Below are 17,307 nucleotides of genomic sequence, written 5' to 3' on the forward strand. Positions count from 1 at the left end.
CCGGTTGTTTTTTCAGGGGTTGTGGGGTCCTTTCTGTGGTTGTGAAGGCTGGCAGTCCTCGTTTGGACAGGTTTCTCATGCTGGCTGAATTTATCGTGGCTTTTGGCATTTGTTTTCTGTTGCTGTTTTGTTCTTTGGGAGCTGTGTGTAACTCTTATCTTTAATTTGATGATGGCTTTATTATTATGGCGGTTCTTCTGTTTGTTTTCTTCGTTGTTGTAGCTGCTGGTTAGTTAGACTGTGAATCAGTGTCTCTTGGACCCGTCTCTGCTCTGTGGACATTTTTCCCTATGATTGGTCTCTCTTATGCAGCGTCTATGGCTCATTTTATTCACTCAGCGATCCTCGTTCATTGCCCCCGCACATTCTGCATCTGGTTCTGCTCCGCCTGTTTTTCCCCGCTCTGTGTACCCCAGTGGGTCCTGCCCTGTCCTCAGGGACTTGCGTCGGCCGCATTAGTGAGTGTGTCGGTCTCGTCGCGGCCTTGTTTTCTCGGCTGGACAGTTAATTTGTTATTCTCTCTCTAGTTTGGTTGGAGGTTTGTGGGTTCTATGTGATGGATTCTTCCGGGGCATCGTTTTCAAAGCCGCCACTGAGGGTGGCCCCTGGGAAGTGTTCAGGTTGACGTGACTTGATCTGGACCTGTTAGCGCCTCGCAGTTCATCTTCTGGGCATCAGTGGCCTGGTTCCCCATGCGCCTTCAGGATTAGTATACGTTTTCTTCAGCTCCCCATGCTGTCTCCACGAGTTTCCTCCGAACGCGATATAAGGCTGAGGATGACTGTCACTGATGGTCTCACTGTTCTGCCTCTATGCCTCTCAGTGGCGTCTCTTGGCCTTCAGTTGGCGCTCGAGGTGTTTGCCGGTTTACCTTTCCGTTGTCGTGGCAGTCCTCATAAAATCGACTTTATCGCCCTGTACTGGATATTTGTAGGCGATGGGTGCCCTTCATTTTGCATGTTACTGATGATTTCTTGGTGGCCAACTTTCCTCTGTATCCCTGGTCTTTTGAATCTCTGTGGAAAAACTTTATTTTCAAAATTGGGTTTCCACGTTATCTATAATGTACGGTCCTCCACCCGTCCGGATTTATTTTTCTTCTATAGTTTTTGGTGGTTCATTGATGCTTGTCTCTCCCCATTATGTCATCTCTAGCTTTTGTGCAGCATGTCGTTTATTCAAATTCTGGTTGGATATAATTCGTCAATGATTGGGCCACCTGACATTTGCTGTAGCTTTGGTCCTATGGTCATCCGTTCATTTTGTGTTCTTGTTCTGGGTAGTTCGATCCTGGGCAACGTGTTCCTGTTCTGGATTTTTGTGTTTTGCGCTTGATCTTTCCCTCTCTATGCCTGGAGTGGTTTTGTGATACCTGTTGTGTCTTCAGGCTCCCTCCACTTGTTCTCCTGAGTCTGCGCCTTCTGGTTTGGGGGAAAAGGATTTAAGAAGAGTGGTTTGTGTTTGTCCGGCCGCCAGAATCTACGGCTCTGATGGTTCTTAAGGGGTCGTCCGGTTATTTCATCCTTGGAGATTATATTAAAGCTGTTTCAATATTAAATGATAGTATTGTGTCATCGGTTGACTTGGTTAATGTTTAAATAACACCTTGAGCAACTTCTACCCTGACCGTAGGAAATATATATCACTTGCGCTCTCAAGCTTAGTTCAAGAGTTAAATCTTGTGTCCACAAGTCAGTCTTCTATCTGCTTTTTTTAAGCAGATGACACTCTGCTAGATGCATCCCCATTTAGAGGCTTGTTATACTCCGCCTCTAAATGCTTAAGGTTCAGTCTAGCAAAAATACTATCAAAACCTATGATCCCTCATGGCTCTCAAGTTCTCTTTTGCAGTATCCAGTCGCCCTTGGCTAATTAAAAAATTTGAGAACCACTTATATCAAATACAAGGCATCAAATCCAGCCGAGCTGTAATCCTTTGCCACGTGGGATGTTGACCTTCCTCATCTACAAATCTCCTTCGCTACTCTTCCCATCTACTACTCCTCGATGGCCTCCTGAAGGTGCGTCCCTCTGAAACTGTCAAAGGTTACTTTTCTCATCATTGGAATATATAAAAAATTGGTGTTAAGATTTCGTGCAGGTCATATATTTCACTATCATTTCACTGTTGGAATTTGTAATTATGGTGGTTTCTAGGGTGCGATAAATCCACAATGGGTCTTTACCTTTACTATCTACTAAATTTCACTTTCTCGGATTTGTTTTTTAAAAGCACTGTTATTTAATTTATCTCAATCATTTTGAAACTGATCAGTTTCTGGGTTATTTATATATTCTTGTCAAGACTAATACTGCTTTGTTTTTATCTATGCATCGCATCCTGAGCCTGCGAACACCTACGCCCCGATCAGCTTCTCCGTTTCCAGGAAATGATGTCACCCATGCATTCCTTGATCTGGTGCTGCAACGATGACTGCTCGACGTACCTATTGCTGCACTGAAAGTGACGGGGCGTTGGACCTCCTCTGCATTCCAATGACACTTCTGACTGAATTAATTAATCAATGTCAACCGCAGAATGAATGTAAATTCTTCGATTATAGATGTTAAAAGAAAATTATAGCCAGGTGGAAGCCTCAAAATTTAGGTTGCTCTAAGTTGTATCATAGTCTGCGAGGAGCTCGAATCTGGTTCTTAAGCTCATTTGTTTGTAGTATGCCAAAGAAGCATAGTAATTATGGGCGTTGAACTCGTTCTTAATATTGGGATGGAACCTCATTATATGGATGTTCCTTGAGCGCTTATAATTGGTATGCCAAATGGAGAAAATTATGGCTATTAAGCTCGTTCGTGGTACTGTCGTTGGGAGCTTCGAAATAATGGATGTTACTTAAGCGCGTGTATATATAGTTGCCAAAATGGAAGAGTTTATGGCCATCAAACTTGTTCTTGGTTTAATAGAAGTTCCAATAATGGCTGTTAAGCATGTCATACGCCATCGGAAGCTTTGGATTGGATGTTAAGTTAGTGTATCATACGGGTTGTTTGGCGGTTTAAATTATAGTTCTGCACAGCGTTTTGCGGAAGTGAGCTTACGTTCTAAGATCACGTATAAGTAATTTTATGTTGGCTCCCCTTTTATTTCTTTCCCTCTCTCTTTCAGATAGTATGTTCCTCTAGTGGTTTCCACGAACGGGAGCGACCCTACGGTCAATGGTGCCGGGTCACACATAGCAGATCCACTAGATAGCATGTCCCCTTCGTGGCGCTGTACTCGAACGGGGCGGCCCAACGGTCAATGGTGCCGGGTCACACATAGCAGATCCACTAGATAGCATGTCCCCTTCGTGGCGCTGTACTCGAACGGGGGCGGCCCAACGGTCAATGGTGCCGGGTCACACATAGCAAATCCACTAGATAGCATGTTCCCTTCGTGGCGCTGTACTCGAACGGGGGCGGCCCAACGGTCAATGGTGCCGGGTCACACATAGTAGATCCACTAGTTAGCATGTTCCCTTCGTGGCGCTGTACTCGAACGGGGGCGGCCCAAACGGTCAATGGTGCCGGGTCACACATAGCAGATCCACTAGATAGCATGTTCCCTTCGTGGCGCTGTACTCGAACGGGGGCGGCCCAAACGGTCAATGGTGCCGGGTCACACATAGCAGATCCACTAGATAGCATGTTCCCTTCGTGGCGCTGTACTCGAACGGGGGCGGCCCAAACGGTCAATGGTGCCGGGTCACACATAGCAGTCATACTGGGAAATGAAATGAAAATGGAATGCTGCCGAAAACACACCCCATTTTATTACACACTGATTATACATTCACATTTTCTCTTCTTCTGGATGATTTTAGTGTTGGGGGTTTTGTTACCCGAAAGTTTTATGGAAATTTTATGGAATTTTATGGAAGTTTTATGGAATTGAACGGAGCCTTATGCCAAACGAAAATATGTGAATGCCAACTTAAAGAATGTGGAAAAATGTCAAATAAATATTTCTTACTGCAAGAGTTGTCTGACTGAAATGACGATTTATCGTATTTCGGGCAGATACTCGAAGCAGTGTTTTCAGGTAAATACCCCAGGGCGGTTCAGTTAATTAACTCACCTGCTCAGCGTCCTATTTAAGCCAGGTGCGCAGTTGTTCATTCTTTCTTACCTTCAGCGCTCATTCTTCGCCCCACCCTCCTCCCCGGCTTCCACCTGTGGGCTCCGTAAAGGGGGGTTTTGTTACCCGAAAGTTTTATGGAAATTTTATGGAATTTTATGGAAGTTTTATGGAATTGAACGGAGCATTATGCCAAACGAAAATATGTGAATGCCAACTTAAAGAATGTGGAAAAATGTCAAATAAATATTTCTTACTGCAAGAGTTGTCTGACTGAAATGCTCCACAGAACAGATTATATATTTTTTTTTAATTTAAAAATCCTTATAATAAAAATTTTTAAGCTCAATCATATGCTTTTTTCACAATAAAGAAATTCAAAGTTAATTGGAAATAGAACAAATAATTTTTATATTTTAATGCTAAATGTTATTCCTAAACAGTAGACTTGTGCAGAAAAGTGTTTAGAAACATGCGCTTTTTGGTTAAGATGATGGGAAGGGAGCAGGATGAAGCAGCAGTTCGTTTCTCGGCGGTGGATGTCTTGCTGGACCTGCAGACTTTGCTTTTCCCCACTTGTAAACTTTAGCAGCTTCCCAGAAAAGATAAGCCTTCAGAATGGTGTGGTTACGTTAGAGAGAGCAGGTTAATGTCATAGCATCCATCAACCTGACAAAAAAAAAGAAGAAAAAAATATTATTTACATCGTAGCAAAAGCTCATCAGTGTTGAATCAGTGATGTTGTCGTTAAAAAAAAATGGTGCTTGTAGAATGAGTTTCTTACTGTGTCCTTAGTGTATTTGAACCATTGACTGTAAATGAGAACTGGACTAAGTGAGTGTGATGTCATCCATGGAAAATGACTTGCTTCTGGCTCTAACCAAATGAAGTCAATTCAGTCGCAATTTTTTTCACGATGTGGATGCTTCCATTTTGAACCAGACGTCGTCTTTAAGCAGTCCAATTCCGTCGGAGTCGTCGTTTCTATGGAAACCACTCTCGCCAATCAGAGGGGAGCTTGTTGGTAGTCCACACCCCTATTACTTGTACGTAGGTGTCACAAAACCTGTCAAACATTTCAAATGTGCGACATGGGGGCTAGCAGGCAGCACATACTTGTATGAATGCATCTGATTGGCTGGTTTATAACTGGAATAACTTGTAATTAGTAGAAAAAATATATGGACAAATATTAGGATTAGCAAGAACATGTTAAAAATAGGGCACTAAAACAAGAATGGTTATTGTGACACATACTGAATAAGTAATAACTGTTAATTCTTAGAAACTGAATTTCCCTACGGGGATTAATAAAGTTGATCTTAATCTTACTTAGACCAAGTGAATAGCTCCAGTTTGGAATGTGAAGGGGGGAGAGCTCACTCAATCCAGTTCTCATATATAGTCAATGCCTACGTTTGAATTCCCATCCTTATCTTTACTAAAAAACTATATAGTGTGGAAGACAACTAGTGATCTGGATTTTAAAAGCAGTTCTGAAACCATGCTCACTACTTTTATTTTTAAAAAGCGATTATGACGTCAACGATTTCAGGAAGTGAAAAAACTAACCGATAGTGTGTTTTATGATAACTAGTGTTTTATGATAACTATTTAAGAGTTTACTGTATTCTGATGATGTAAACACTGATGTGTTATTAGAAAAAAACATTTAAATACTTTTTTTGGCAAAAGAATTTCAAACGCAATGCATTGTGGTCTATATTCGCCAATCTAGTGAGCATCGATGCACACTGGTTTTGCGCAGGAACTTCTAAAAAGTTTCTCAGCCAATTGATTTTGAAATTGCAGATTCAGACAGCACTACAAAATGGCGGACGCACTATGTAGCGGGTACTGAAAGAACTCAGACATAGTCAATGATTTGTCCCTCTGGGATCCAACCCAAGACCATTCCACTTACTATACATTTGAGTATAGATTGATCCTAAACATTTAGATTGTACTTTTCTCTTGATGTTCACTTGATGAGTATTTGTGCTTTCAAGACGACCTCACAACATTTCTCCATTATGCAGGTTTAAAATCTATAAGCCCCAACCTTTAAGCCCCTCTAAGCGCCAACCTTTCTGTGCTGTTCAGCTGTGGTATACGCCTGCTAACCTTTCTGATCCAGAAAGCCAGAAAATGTTTAGATGTATTACTTAATCCAAAAAACAGCAAAAAACAACAACAAAGGACCTTACATCAAAGCGTCCGATGGAGGCGGTGGTGCGGTTTGCCTGCATTACTTCAGTCAGTGCCCACATCTGCTGAATACTGGAAGAAACAGTCTGGGGGTCTGGAAGACCCTGCAAAGAAAATATTTGCCGTACTTTTATTAAAAACTGACAAAGGTTATTTTTGTCAAGGTAATAAACTAGACTCAAACACCAGGATTGTAAATAAAATAAAATAAAAATTGACAAGAACTACCTCTAAATCAGGAGGCTGCTTGACCACGATCAGATTAGACAGCCAATCAGAAACCTCCTTTACTGGAGCCTGCAGCAGAGAATGAGAGAACATAAAAGGAGGGTTTTTAACTTTTCAGTTACATATACAGTATGTCTGATAATGTTTTTCATTTACACTTTGGCACCACCTGTTCAAAGGTTCTAGGACAGCAGCTGTCAGATTAGGCTGTAAAAATCTCAGGTTTCAAACTCTAAATCAAATGAAGCAGATTTTTAATTTTAGGATCATCTTCCTCCTGTTGCAGAGACTCACTTTTCTCTATTTGTTGCTGATCATCATTTTTCTTGTCTTGTGGGTTCATTTTCTTGGTTTTTGCTCTGCAGCACTTCTCCATTACAACACGAGCTTTACCACAAAATAATAAAAAGAATTCACTGCTGCGTTTGAAAAGTCTGCATTCACAGAAGAACTTTTTCATACAAACATTTAAAGCCTTTTTTTTTCTTTTTGTTCCACAGTTTCTTCACAGTTTCCCTCTGTTTCTCATGGAAACAGACATTTAGGTGAGATGTCTGTGGCATTTATAACTGATTAAAACCATTACACCATTTTCTGAATTATAAACTTCTAAAAACTTCTAAAAAAGAAAACAAAGAAAAACTGACTGGCTCCTTGTGAGGAAACAGCCTGATCTCCTCCAGGTTGAAGAGCCGCCAGGCGGAGGACGGTTGTCTCAGGATCAGCCTGAGGGACTCCACGTGGTCCGGCTCCACCTGCATCTGAAAAAAACAAAGGATCTTCAAGATGGTTGGAAAATGGAACCAATTGTTTTGGAAACCTACAGCATTAAGTGTTCCTAAATAAAATGAATGAAAACATAACTTAAATTTCCTGGATAATCATTTTTATAAAAAAAAAAAAAAGTAAACCAGTAAATTTATTTTGAGGAAATGGTAAAGATGTTATGAATACATAAGCTTTACTGTGTAAGACGCGTTTATTTTAATAGTTGTTTAAAATAAAACATAAAGCATGTTAAGTGCAATAATGTTTTTAAAAAATACTATTTAAAAGGAAGACTTAAATAGTTAAATGAGCAAAAACTGAGATTTACTTTTTTTTTATTCATAGTTAAGTTGCTCATACAACTTTGTTCATGTAGAACTAAAGAGTTGAAAATGAATTTAGATTATTACAATTCAGAGCAGCATTTCTTCCTAAAAGTTTGTTTGTTTGTTTAAAGCAAACAGATAGTGATTATTACATCAAGACAGTAGTTTTGTACTTATTATTATATCTAATAAGTACAAAACTATTATTATTACTGGTGTACTGTTAAGTGGACATGTTCACAAAATGTTTGTTACTATTCAATTTTTTATTACAGTAAATGAAACATAAATTCAAAAAGGCATTAAAAATGAAGCAAAAACATTTCATTGAAATGGCTGTCATAGATTTACAGTATATTATATTCAACATACAAAAATTGATTTATAATAAATTTGATTTGGCTCATGCAATTATGCATTTATAACGGTTCATTGCAATGTATGTGCAATTTTCTTTGCATACTTAGAAAACCTTAATGCACACAAAAGTTACATGTAGTTGACGGTTAATTTCTTTGTGCGAATTTAGTTAAAGGAAAGTTTAATTAACATGCAATCTTATTGGTTAATGGGAAGCAAGACAATTTACCTCCTAACAGAAGAAAGTTGCTGATTGGTCTATTAGTTCAGATGGAGTGTTTGTGTCAAAAGTCTAAAGTTTGAGTCTTGTGTCTTTACGTTTGTGCTTGTGACATTCTTAACACATTTGTGCAATTGTACATGGTGTTTTAAAGACTTGAAAATATTTCTGAATACTTAAATTTATTTTGCAAGTATGAAAACATTTTTACAACTGTAAATCCTTCACACATGTAATCAAATCTTTCTTTTTTACATGACGACAAATTTGTTTTTCAGAAGCCCAAAATAAATCTCCACTTGCAATTTTTTTTTTCTTTTTTTACAGATGCAAAACCTATTTACATGTGTGGACATCATTTTACGACTGCAAAATGCTTCTGAAAGGAATATAACTCCACATTAAACTGCTCAGCCTCGGAGTGCCATCTGAAGCCAACTTAAATGAAATCACTCTTTGCCATCTGGCTCCGTTTGCAAGAGTAAATACAAAATAAACAGAGCAAATGAAAAATAGGTCGGGTGGAGTTGTCATCATATTTCAACATTACAGTCCCCGACTGCAACTCTCTGGAGACAATGCAGCAGAGATGCAAAACAAACATGAGCAGGAGCCGTGAGATAAACTGACTTCCTGTTTGAAGAGTTTAGCTGCAGCCACACAGATCTGACGGCTTTCACCGTATGACCACTCACACACAACATGCAGCTCTTTTAGAGAACAGTTTGATTCTCAGATGACCAGTTCCTGGAGCTGCTAGTCTGTTTTTTAAACTTTTTTTTATATATATATATCTTAAAGAATAACTAACAGCAACATTTCCTTGTTTCCAAGATAACCTGACAGTCTGTGAGGATTGTGCACTGCAGTTTGGATTTTTTGTGATATTTCTCTGATTCTTGTCTTGTTCTTTTTTAAGTTTTCCTATCAGGCCCACCAGGTTTAGGTTGCCAATTATCCACAGCTGTCCTGACTTGTGTTAATGTTCTTCTGTGCATTTAAGTGACTGGTTTTTCAAATCATCTGCTTTGTCAGCCTTTTGTTGCTTTCTCAGATCTTGTTTTGTCATTTTTTAGTTATATGTTCATGGCTATGTCTGTATTTCCTCACTAATCCATAACCCCTAAAAGACTATATGTAGGTTTTATGAGCTGGAACCCCAATATAAAACTAAACAAATACAGTTTACACACTTGAAATCAATATAAAAGTGTGCCCTGAATTAATACTGTGTAAAGGTTTTTATTTTTTAATGGAATAAATGAATTGAATACACTTTTTTTTATCAAAAATAAATAAATACTTTAATTGGTTCAGAAAGTGTCTGTTGAGCGAGACTATCTAGTGGCCCAGATTTTAACGTACTTTAACATACTTTTTTGTTCTCTTTTGTTTTTTAATACGGTTTCTTATGATCTCATCTATTTGCCAAAGTAAAAATGTAATAAATGTAAACATTTAACGAAAATTATTTATGAATCCATTGTGTTCTGATAAAACTAGGATCATTTATGAAAAAGCCTTTTTCTTTTTCATATGAAAAACTGAAGTCCACTGTCTTCTTATTTGCTAATTTAACCCTTGTGCTATCTTAAATGACCCCACCCTTACAATGATGTGTTCTCCCTACCATGACAAAGGTGGATAAAGGTGGAAAGATTTCATGTAATCCATGGACACCAGTGAGGTTCACAAATCATTGAAGAAAAAAGGTTCAGAGCACTGTCTAGTGGGTCTAGATGACCCAACTCCCAATGTTAAAGTGCCTAGGATAGCACAAGGGTTACAGATCTTGAATGCACACTAGTTTTTCACAGAGATTTCTGGGGCACTGGATTTTAGAATTGTAGATTTGGACACCCCAACAAAATGGTAAATGCACTGTATAGTGCACTGGAATCCTGAAACAACTAGGGTTGGGCGATAAATCAATTAAATTGAAACATTCGGATTTGTTGTTTAATAAAATTTCTTTTTGGGAAAATCTGGATTCTTTTGTTTTACCCAGCACTCTGCTTTTTTGAGCTAAAGTTGTTTGAGAATGGTCAGCCCGCCCGTTTCTCGTTACAAACAGATGTTAAAATGGCATTTGGCAAAGAGTTCCGAACACAGATGTTCTGATTTCTGTTGTTCCCAAAACAGGAAGAGTTTCTTCAGTTCATGGAAGTGCTTCAGTTTTGCGACTTCAAACTTGAAGCATCAAACCATATGCTGCAAAATCTGTCTGAAGGCTGTTGCGACCGAAAGTGGGAGGATGACTATTTTTTTTCCAACACCTGAAACGGAAACTCTGTCAAGTGGGAGAAGTGCTTCTCTTTACAAGATGCTCAGGCTAGTGGCAGCTCACAGAACACCTGCTGCATTGTTTTATGAACATTTTATGAATAGCTTGTGTTTAGCTGCACTTTGTGTTCAGGCCCAATTCTGAAGGAGATGTTAAAAATAAAATAAATATACACTGTCATTTTTATTTTTTGTTAAAGAAAGTGAAGCAAGGGGAGAAAACATAAATCAATAAAAATTAGAAGTTTAGTGTGAAAAAAATCTGAGATTTTAGCTTTCGTCCATATTGTCCAGCCCTAGAAGCAACCAAAGTTTTACCACAAGACATAGATTTTTTTGGTCCTACACCACCAGTTTCTTGACAGTCTTTTAGTTAATCCAAGAGTTTATCAACCTGAACTTTTTTTTCCCGTTACTGAGCACAGAGCAACTCATCTAAAGAAACTACTGCTTCAAATCGCAAAATTGTGGCGTCGCTGGTCTGGACTGATTCCTTTGAAAACGGGCCATATCGTATTCTCAACCAACTCATTGGTCCATATAGTTTTATCTTCTTACAGCCCAGAATATGTAAAGTGACGTCGGACTAAATTACTGTTCGCTGAGACAGTGTATACTGTGAATAATCATTGCAGCTTCCTTCATACTAAAATGTTGAACATTATGCTCATTTTAAAAGCCTGGACTCTTCATGTATTATGTGTTATCTTCATCTGGAAGGCGATGTGATGTCAAGGTCCTGTACATGAAGAGAAAATAAGGATCCCACCCACCTGCCTCCGATGAATGGAGAAATAGTTTTGGGAGCCGCCTTCGGTGTGGGGGTTGTCCATCAAGGCCAGGTCACTCAGGGCAGTGCACCACTTGGCGGAGCCCTCATTCTCAGCCTTTCTCCTCAACAAACGTATAGTCACATAAGCGGTGTAGTAGTTCTTAAAGGTGATTTTCTCAATCTGCAGGATAAATAGTAAAACTTAATTTAAAATTGCTGCAAATCTGCATGGGTTTTGATTTACTTTCCTGTCTCTTGAAGCACTTAGTGTTGTATTTTTATGGTATTAAAGGATTAACATCACATTTTCCCCATGTCTGCTACAATCAAACATCTTAAATGAAATGGATAACTAGCAATTAAACATTTAGCTCTAGTGTTTGGAGTCATTTGACTACCGTAATTCTTCAATCATTTATGCAGCTAAATGTTATTGCAATGTATTCTTTGTAATTGTCCATCCTGGGGGAGGATCCCTCCTTTATGTGGTCACCCCTGAGGTTTCTTCATTTTTTCCGGAATCCGTTTTTTTTTAGGAGTTTTTCCTTACCGTGAAGGAAAAACCTGACTACATATAGTCAGGTATGACCAGTTTAGCTTAGTCAGTTTAGTTCAATTTAGCATTTTCCTATTAAATTCTATGTATTCATGATCCTTTTGATTTTATGTTTTACTTTTTCAATTACCGGTACGAAGCCCAATCGAGACGAATGTTGTGAATTTTTGCTATAAAAATAAAATTGAATTGAATTGAATTGAATATTCTGAAATGGAACACTGTACAGTTATAAAGTGCTAACACAGCCAACATAAGCTGATTCGGTTGCGTAGGAGAGCAGCTTTGCGTCATTTTGCAACACTTTACGTTAATATTGCTTGCATACAGTGGCGCAAAAAGGTATTTAGTCATTCACCAACTGTGCAAGTTCTCCCACTTCAAAAGAAGAGAGAGGCCTTTAGTTTTCCTCACAGATATACTTCAACTATGAGAGAAAAAATGAGGAAAAAATAAATATATCACATTGTCTGATTTTTAAAGAATGTATTTGTAAATTATGGTGGAAATAAGCATTTGGTCACATACAAACAAGCAAGATTTCTGGCTCTCACTGCCCTGTACAGCATCTTCTTCTGGAAAAGGATAATCTGTCCTCCACCCGTATGAATGGCACCAGTTTGAATTTGTAATCTATGTGAAAGACGCCTGTCCACAACCTCAGTCACACTCCAAACTCCACTATGGCCAAGACTCTAAAGAGCTGTCTGACACCAGAAACCAAATTGTTGACCTGCATCAGGCTGGAAAGACTGAATCTGCAATAGGTTACCTGCTTGGTGTGAAGAAATCAACTGTGAGAGCAATTATTATGGAAATACAAAACATACAAGACCACTGATAATCTCCCATCTGTGGCTACCAGCAAGATCTTAGCCTGTGGGGTCAAAAGGATTACAAGAACAGTGAGCAAAAATCCCAGAACCACACGGGGGGGGCTAGTGAATGACCTGCAGAGAGCTGGGACCAAAGTAACAAAGGCTACCATCAGTAACACACTACACCGCCAGGGACTCAAATCCTGCAGTACCAGACGTGTCCCCCTGCTAAAGCCAGTGCACATGCAGGCCTGTCTAAAGTTAGCTAGAGAGCATTTGGATGATCCAGAAGAGGATTGGGAGACTGTCCTATGGTGAAAATATGAAACCAAAAATAACTTTTTAATAAGAACATTGTATTTGGAGGAGATGGAATGCTGAGTTGCATCCTAATAATACCATACCTATTATTATCTTGCATACATTTTTTCAGCTTGAAGTTTTGTTAATATATTTTTATGATATTATATTTGGGACAAAACATATTGCCCAGAGAAGCCGTTAAGTGTCAAGAATGAAAAAGCCTGGGGTCTATCAGGAGCTTATCCTGAAGTATAAGAAATACTGACACCCCCCACCCCCCACCCCCAAATCACAGATTAACATGAAAATGCTTCTTTTTGCTCAAATTGCTCCCAGCAGACGCCTTTGAAGCTACCAGCTTTGACTTAATGAGTTGCTCTGCATTAAAAAAGGTTCCCTAATTACAGCTAAATACTCAAAACTAGGTCGGAGCCCAAAATGTCCAAAGCTTTTTTCCAGCGGTAGGAATTTGTATTTATTCTTGCGTTAGTTGCGTTGTTAAAGGCAGGCTGAAGGAAGAGGCAGAGAGTGATGCAGGAAAAATTCAGAAGGTTTAAAATATTCAGAACATCTGTGTGTTTGATAAATTTAAATTACTACTAAGGATTAATGTCTGCAGCTGAATCCACAGTAAATATGTTGAATTTCTTTCAAAATGATCTATGATAATAGGAACAGCATTTATTTAGTTGACGCTTAGCTGCAATGTGAGCATAAATTATCATATTTGTATAAATTCAAATTCTGCCTGCTCACAATAAGTTATTCAATTTCTCCAGCTAAACGGAGGGACAAAAAAGGAATATACAAAACACTAGGGTTGTTCTAGGAACTGAGGGATCCACAAAAGTCTTAATTTTCTCAAAACTTAAAAAAGTAAAAGAAACAATAATTCTCACAATTGATAGAGAAATGATTAACGTGGAGCTTTTTGTTTGATTCTTTTGTTTAAAAACTTCTGAATAACAAACAATATTGTTCTATTTATATAAAATTGTAGAGCAGACGGAAATTATCTCCTGTGGTATAATGCTACGTTCACACTGCCCTTAGCAATGCATATTTCAGTCTATGTAAACGACGATGTAAACAGGCTTCCACCTTCAAAACTCTCCCATTCACGCATTGCCACACAGGTTTTTATGATTGTTTTCAGGCTCTACGTACAAAACAAAGAGGATTTTGATAGTTAAACCAGGTCAAACTGACCAATCAGGGACTCTGATTTTATATTGATGCATAGATGGCGTCCCTTTTAAGTTACTGAAGTGCCAACCGAAAATTAAATTATAAAGAAGAAATTGATTATTGCGGTTTTTTGCCTGTATGGAATTGTATGACACCAAGTCTTTCATGTATTGGAAGAGAGCTGTAAAATAAAATACCTGAAGCAAGATTCAAACAAGACTGTACTTCTTCAATATTTCGTACCAAGACCCTTCCAATAGGTGCCGCACATGTTCAATTACACAGTGGAAAATGCAAAAGAAGCCCCGCCCTGCAAGAGGAACCTGGCTGCAGGCAGACAAAATGGTACCTGGCATCATCGTTGAAATTAGTTTGAAGATTTTTGATTCTGGACATTGATGTCTGCAGCCAGGTCCTATTGCTCTCTGCTTGTCCAGTGTGAACACCATTCATGAATGCTAAATCCTCATTCAAGTAACCACGTTTAGCAGATTTGTTGGCCAATCAGGAGCTACGATGTGCCTGTAGCTTTAGAATGGTATTTCTCGAGAATTTGATGGATGAACATTTAACAAAACTCCTGTTAAGCTTGAATGTAAATGAATACTAAGGGTAGCTGATTAGATTTTCATTTGGCTTCCAACTTTAGCTTGACACATTTCTTAGACTAGAAATAGTTTTACCTTTATGACAAAAGACCCGATTTCTGTCCAGAATACAGTGTCTCGGATTAATTCTGTTTTCACATAATAACATGCAGCCATGGTAAATGTTCCTTTGTGGTTTTGACACTTCCTGTTCAAATGAGTTAGAGCATTGATGAAATTTCAAACTAAATGTGTAAAATGCAAAGGTGATCACTTAGCAGTTGCGAGATTTCTGTGCTAGCTTACATTGATAGGTTTTCCATGTGGAAGAGTGACATCCACCACGCAGACACCAGAGCGAGCTGAGTCTCCTTTGGCATCTCCGATCTGCAGAAAAACCGGAGGTTTGACGGTGCAGTCCACAGACTCTGAGTGATCTGCACTGCAGCTCATCTGGAACAAAAACAGAACCTGCTGTTACCGCAGTTCCTAACTTCCACACTGGCTTTTGATATAATGCACAGTCCCAAAGATGCTCATCTTCATCCCTGCTATTGATTGGACAAAATGTTTATATATATATCCAGTTGGTATCAAGAGAAAAATACAAGTTCAACTCATAGTGAGTTGGGTAAACCTCGTTCTGCTTAACAATTTTACGAAAAAGAATATTAGTGTGTCTGTGTGTTGCAAGATGGCTGTGCAACAATCAGTGTGAGTTTAAGATCTGCTTGATCATTCCAACATGCATACAGATGAATTAAAGGTAGACAAAAAAGAAACATTTTTATTATCTCAAAAACCCAACCTATGTTATAGATTTAGGTAACTAGGCAGCTGGCTATATTGTATTACATGTATATTTAAAAGATTTTAAAAGTTTGATTCAAAGTCAGAAGCCACTAATAATTGAAAATATATAGTTTTTATGCTGAAACACTAAATGTAAAATGTATTATTGGTGTGACTCCTATAATAAATAACAATTCAGAATCATAGTATAAATAAAGTATAAAGTATTAATCTCCCAACAATGACAGGATAGCAGATACATAGCCTCCTTTGTATGTAATATTTTTTACATACAGAAGTCTGTTCTTATGGTCGTTTTCAGTCAAAGACAGAAAAAAAAACCAAGGTGAAACTTTTATAAACCTTATCAAAGCTCACTGCCTGCAGGCCAAATATTTATTTCAGAAACTCAAAGCCGCATGATTTTTGCTGCTGTCTGCGGAACGAGTCTGATATCTCAAGTCAGCTTTTTGGACAGCTGCTAGCACCATGGACAGCGACAGCGGGCAGTAAAACGGCAGCAAGATCATGTGTTTAACACAAGACACCAATTCGTCTTACATTATAAACATAGATATTCTGACTTTTTTTCACCAGCAACTGGATTTTAATCATCATGTACTGCCGGTTAAGGAGCTCTAGGTCAGCAGCGTTAGCTCAAGAGCTAACAAAACAATACTTTAGCCCTTCAGCTAACAGTAGATCGAAGCAGCTACACAGAAAACAGGGCTAATTCAATGCTCACCTTTTTGTGTTAAATAGACGGCACCGATGTTAAAAGCAAAATTCCGGTCAAACACTTAAATGGAAGGTTTAATGTCAAAACTCTGAGCGTAGAAACACGCTCTGCGGTTTTCTTCTGATTGTTACCATGACGACATTACGTCTTAAAGGGCCAGCAACACTCGGCTGTGTCGCCCAGGCTTCAGATGCTCCACTTTTTTTTAAACATAAAAAAGACATCATAACATTTATGATAAAAAATGTTAGTTTATGCTTCAAAAAGTCAAAATATTAAAGGAATGGTCGTGCTCCAGAATATTCATACATCAAACAGACTGCTCAATAATGTCACTGAATCTACTTTACGTCTTTGTAACTACAATATCATTTTTATAGAATTAAAAATTTATTTAAAAAATGACGTTTTGTTTTGTTTTTTTGTAATAATAAAATAATTTTATTTATTTTTCTCATAAAAAGTAAAAAATGTTTTAATGATTTGGATGATTTTATTCTCATAATGTTGACTTTTAAAAATTTTACTGTCGTAAGATTTTGTCTTAATTCCCTAAAAATGTATAATTTATAATGAAGTTAAATACCTTTGGTTTTTTGGCTTTTGATTCTTCCAACAATATTTTGTAAAACTTACAATTTAAATTCAAGACATTCAAGACTTTTTCAACTGCAAATAAAAATGGGGTTCCGGGGACATTTACTGCTTTAGTCGTGAACATTACATCACCTTTGTCTCAAAAAATTGGCCAATATGTCATATCTGGATTATTCAGTTTGCATCTTTGACATTTTTTTGACTCTTTTTTTTAAGAATTATTTTTTTTTATATATAAATCAAAGAGATGGTATTAACTGCAAACTCAATTATATTGTACACCTTATTAAGCCATTGATTTTAAAGAATGAACCTTAAATTTTTTTTTTTTTTTTGCAGCATCCTTCAAAAACCTATTAGAAACGTATAATAAAACATTTACCAGTCTTGTTTGTTATGTGGCCCTGCAATGGAAAGGCAAACTCTCCATGGTGTACACGTAAATTAAAGCCACTGCTTTAAAAAGCAAATGCAATACATTTTTACT

The 17,307-nt window shown here is 37.9% G+C and overlaps 1 protein-coding gene across 1 annotated transcript; it reads right to left on the minus strand.

Moving 5' to 3' along the window:
• Window positions 1-4,366: 4,366 nt before the first annotated feature.
• Window positions 4,367-16,373, minus strand: nicn1 (nicolin 1). The gene is made up of 7 exons (XM_004068926.5): window positions 16,230-16,373; window positions 14,999-15,145; window positions 11,242-11,421; window positions 7,159-7,272; window positions 6,512-6,580; window positions 6,283-6,387; window positions 4,367-4,744 (listed from the first exon to the last, which is right to left on the minus strand). The coding sequence occupies exons 2-7, from the start codon at window positions 15,143-15,145 to the stop codon at window positions 4,703-4,705; spliced, it is 657 nt and encodes a 218-aa protein (XP_004068974.1). The 5' UTR covers window positions 16,230-16,373; the 3' UTR covers window positions 4,367-4,702.
• Window positions 16,374-17,307: the final 934 nt, after the last annotated feature.

The sequence above is a fragment of the Oryzias latipes genome, chromosome 5, assembly GCF_053564925.1.
Source record: "Oryzias latipes strain Hd-rR chromosome 5, Olatipes_Hd-rR_3.1".
Taxonomy (NCBI): Eukaryota; Metazoa; Chordata; class Actinopteri; order Beloniformes; family Adrianichthyidae; genus Oryzias; species Oryzias latipes.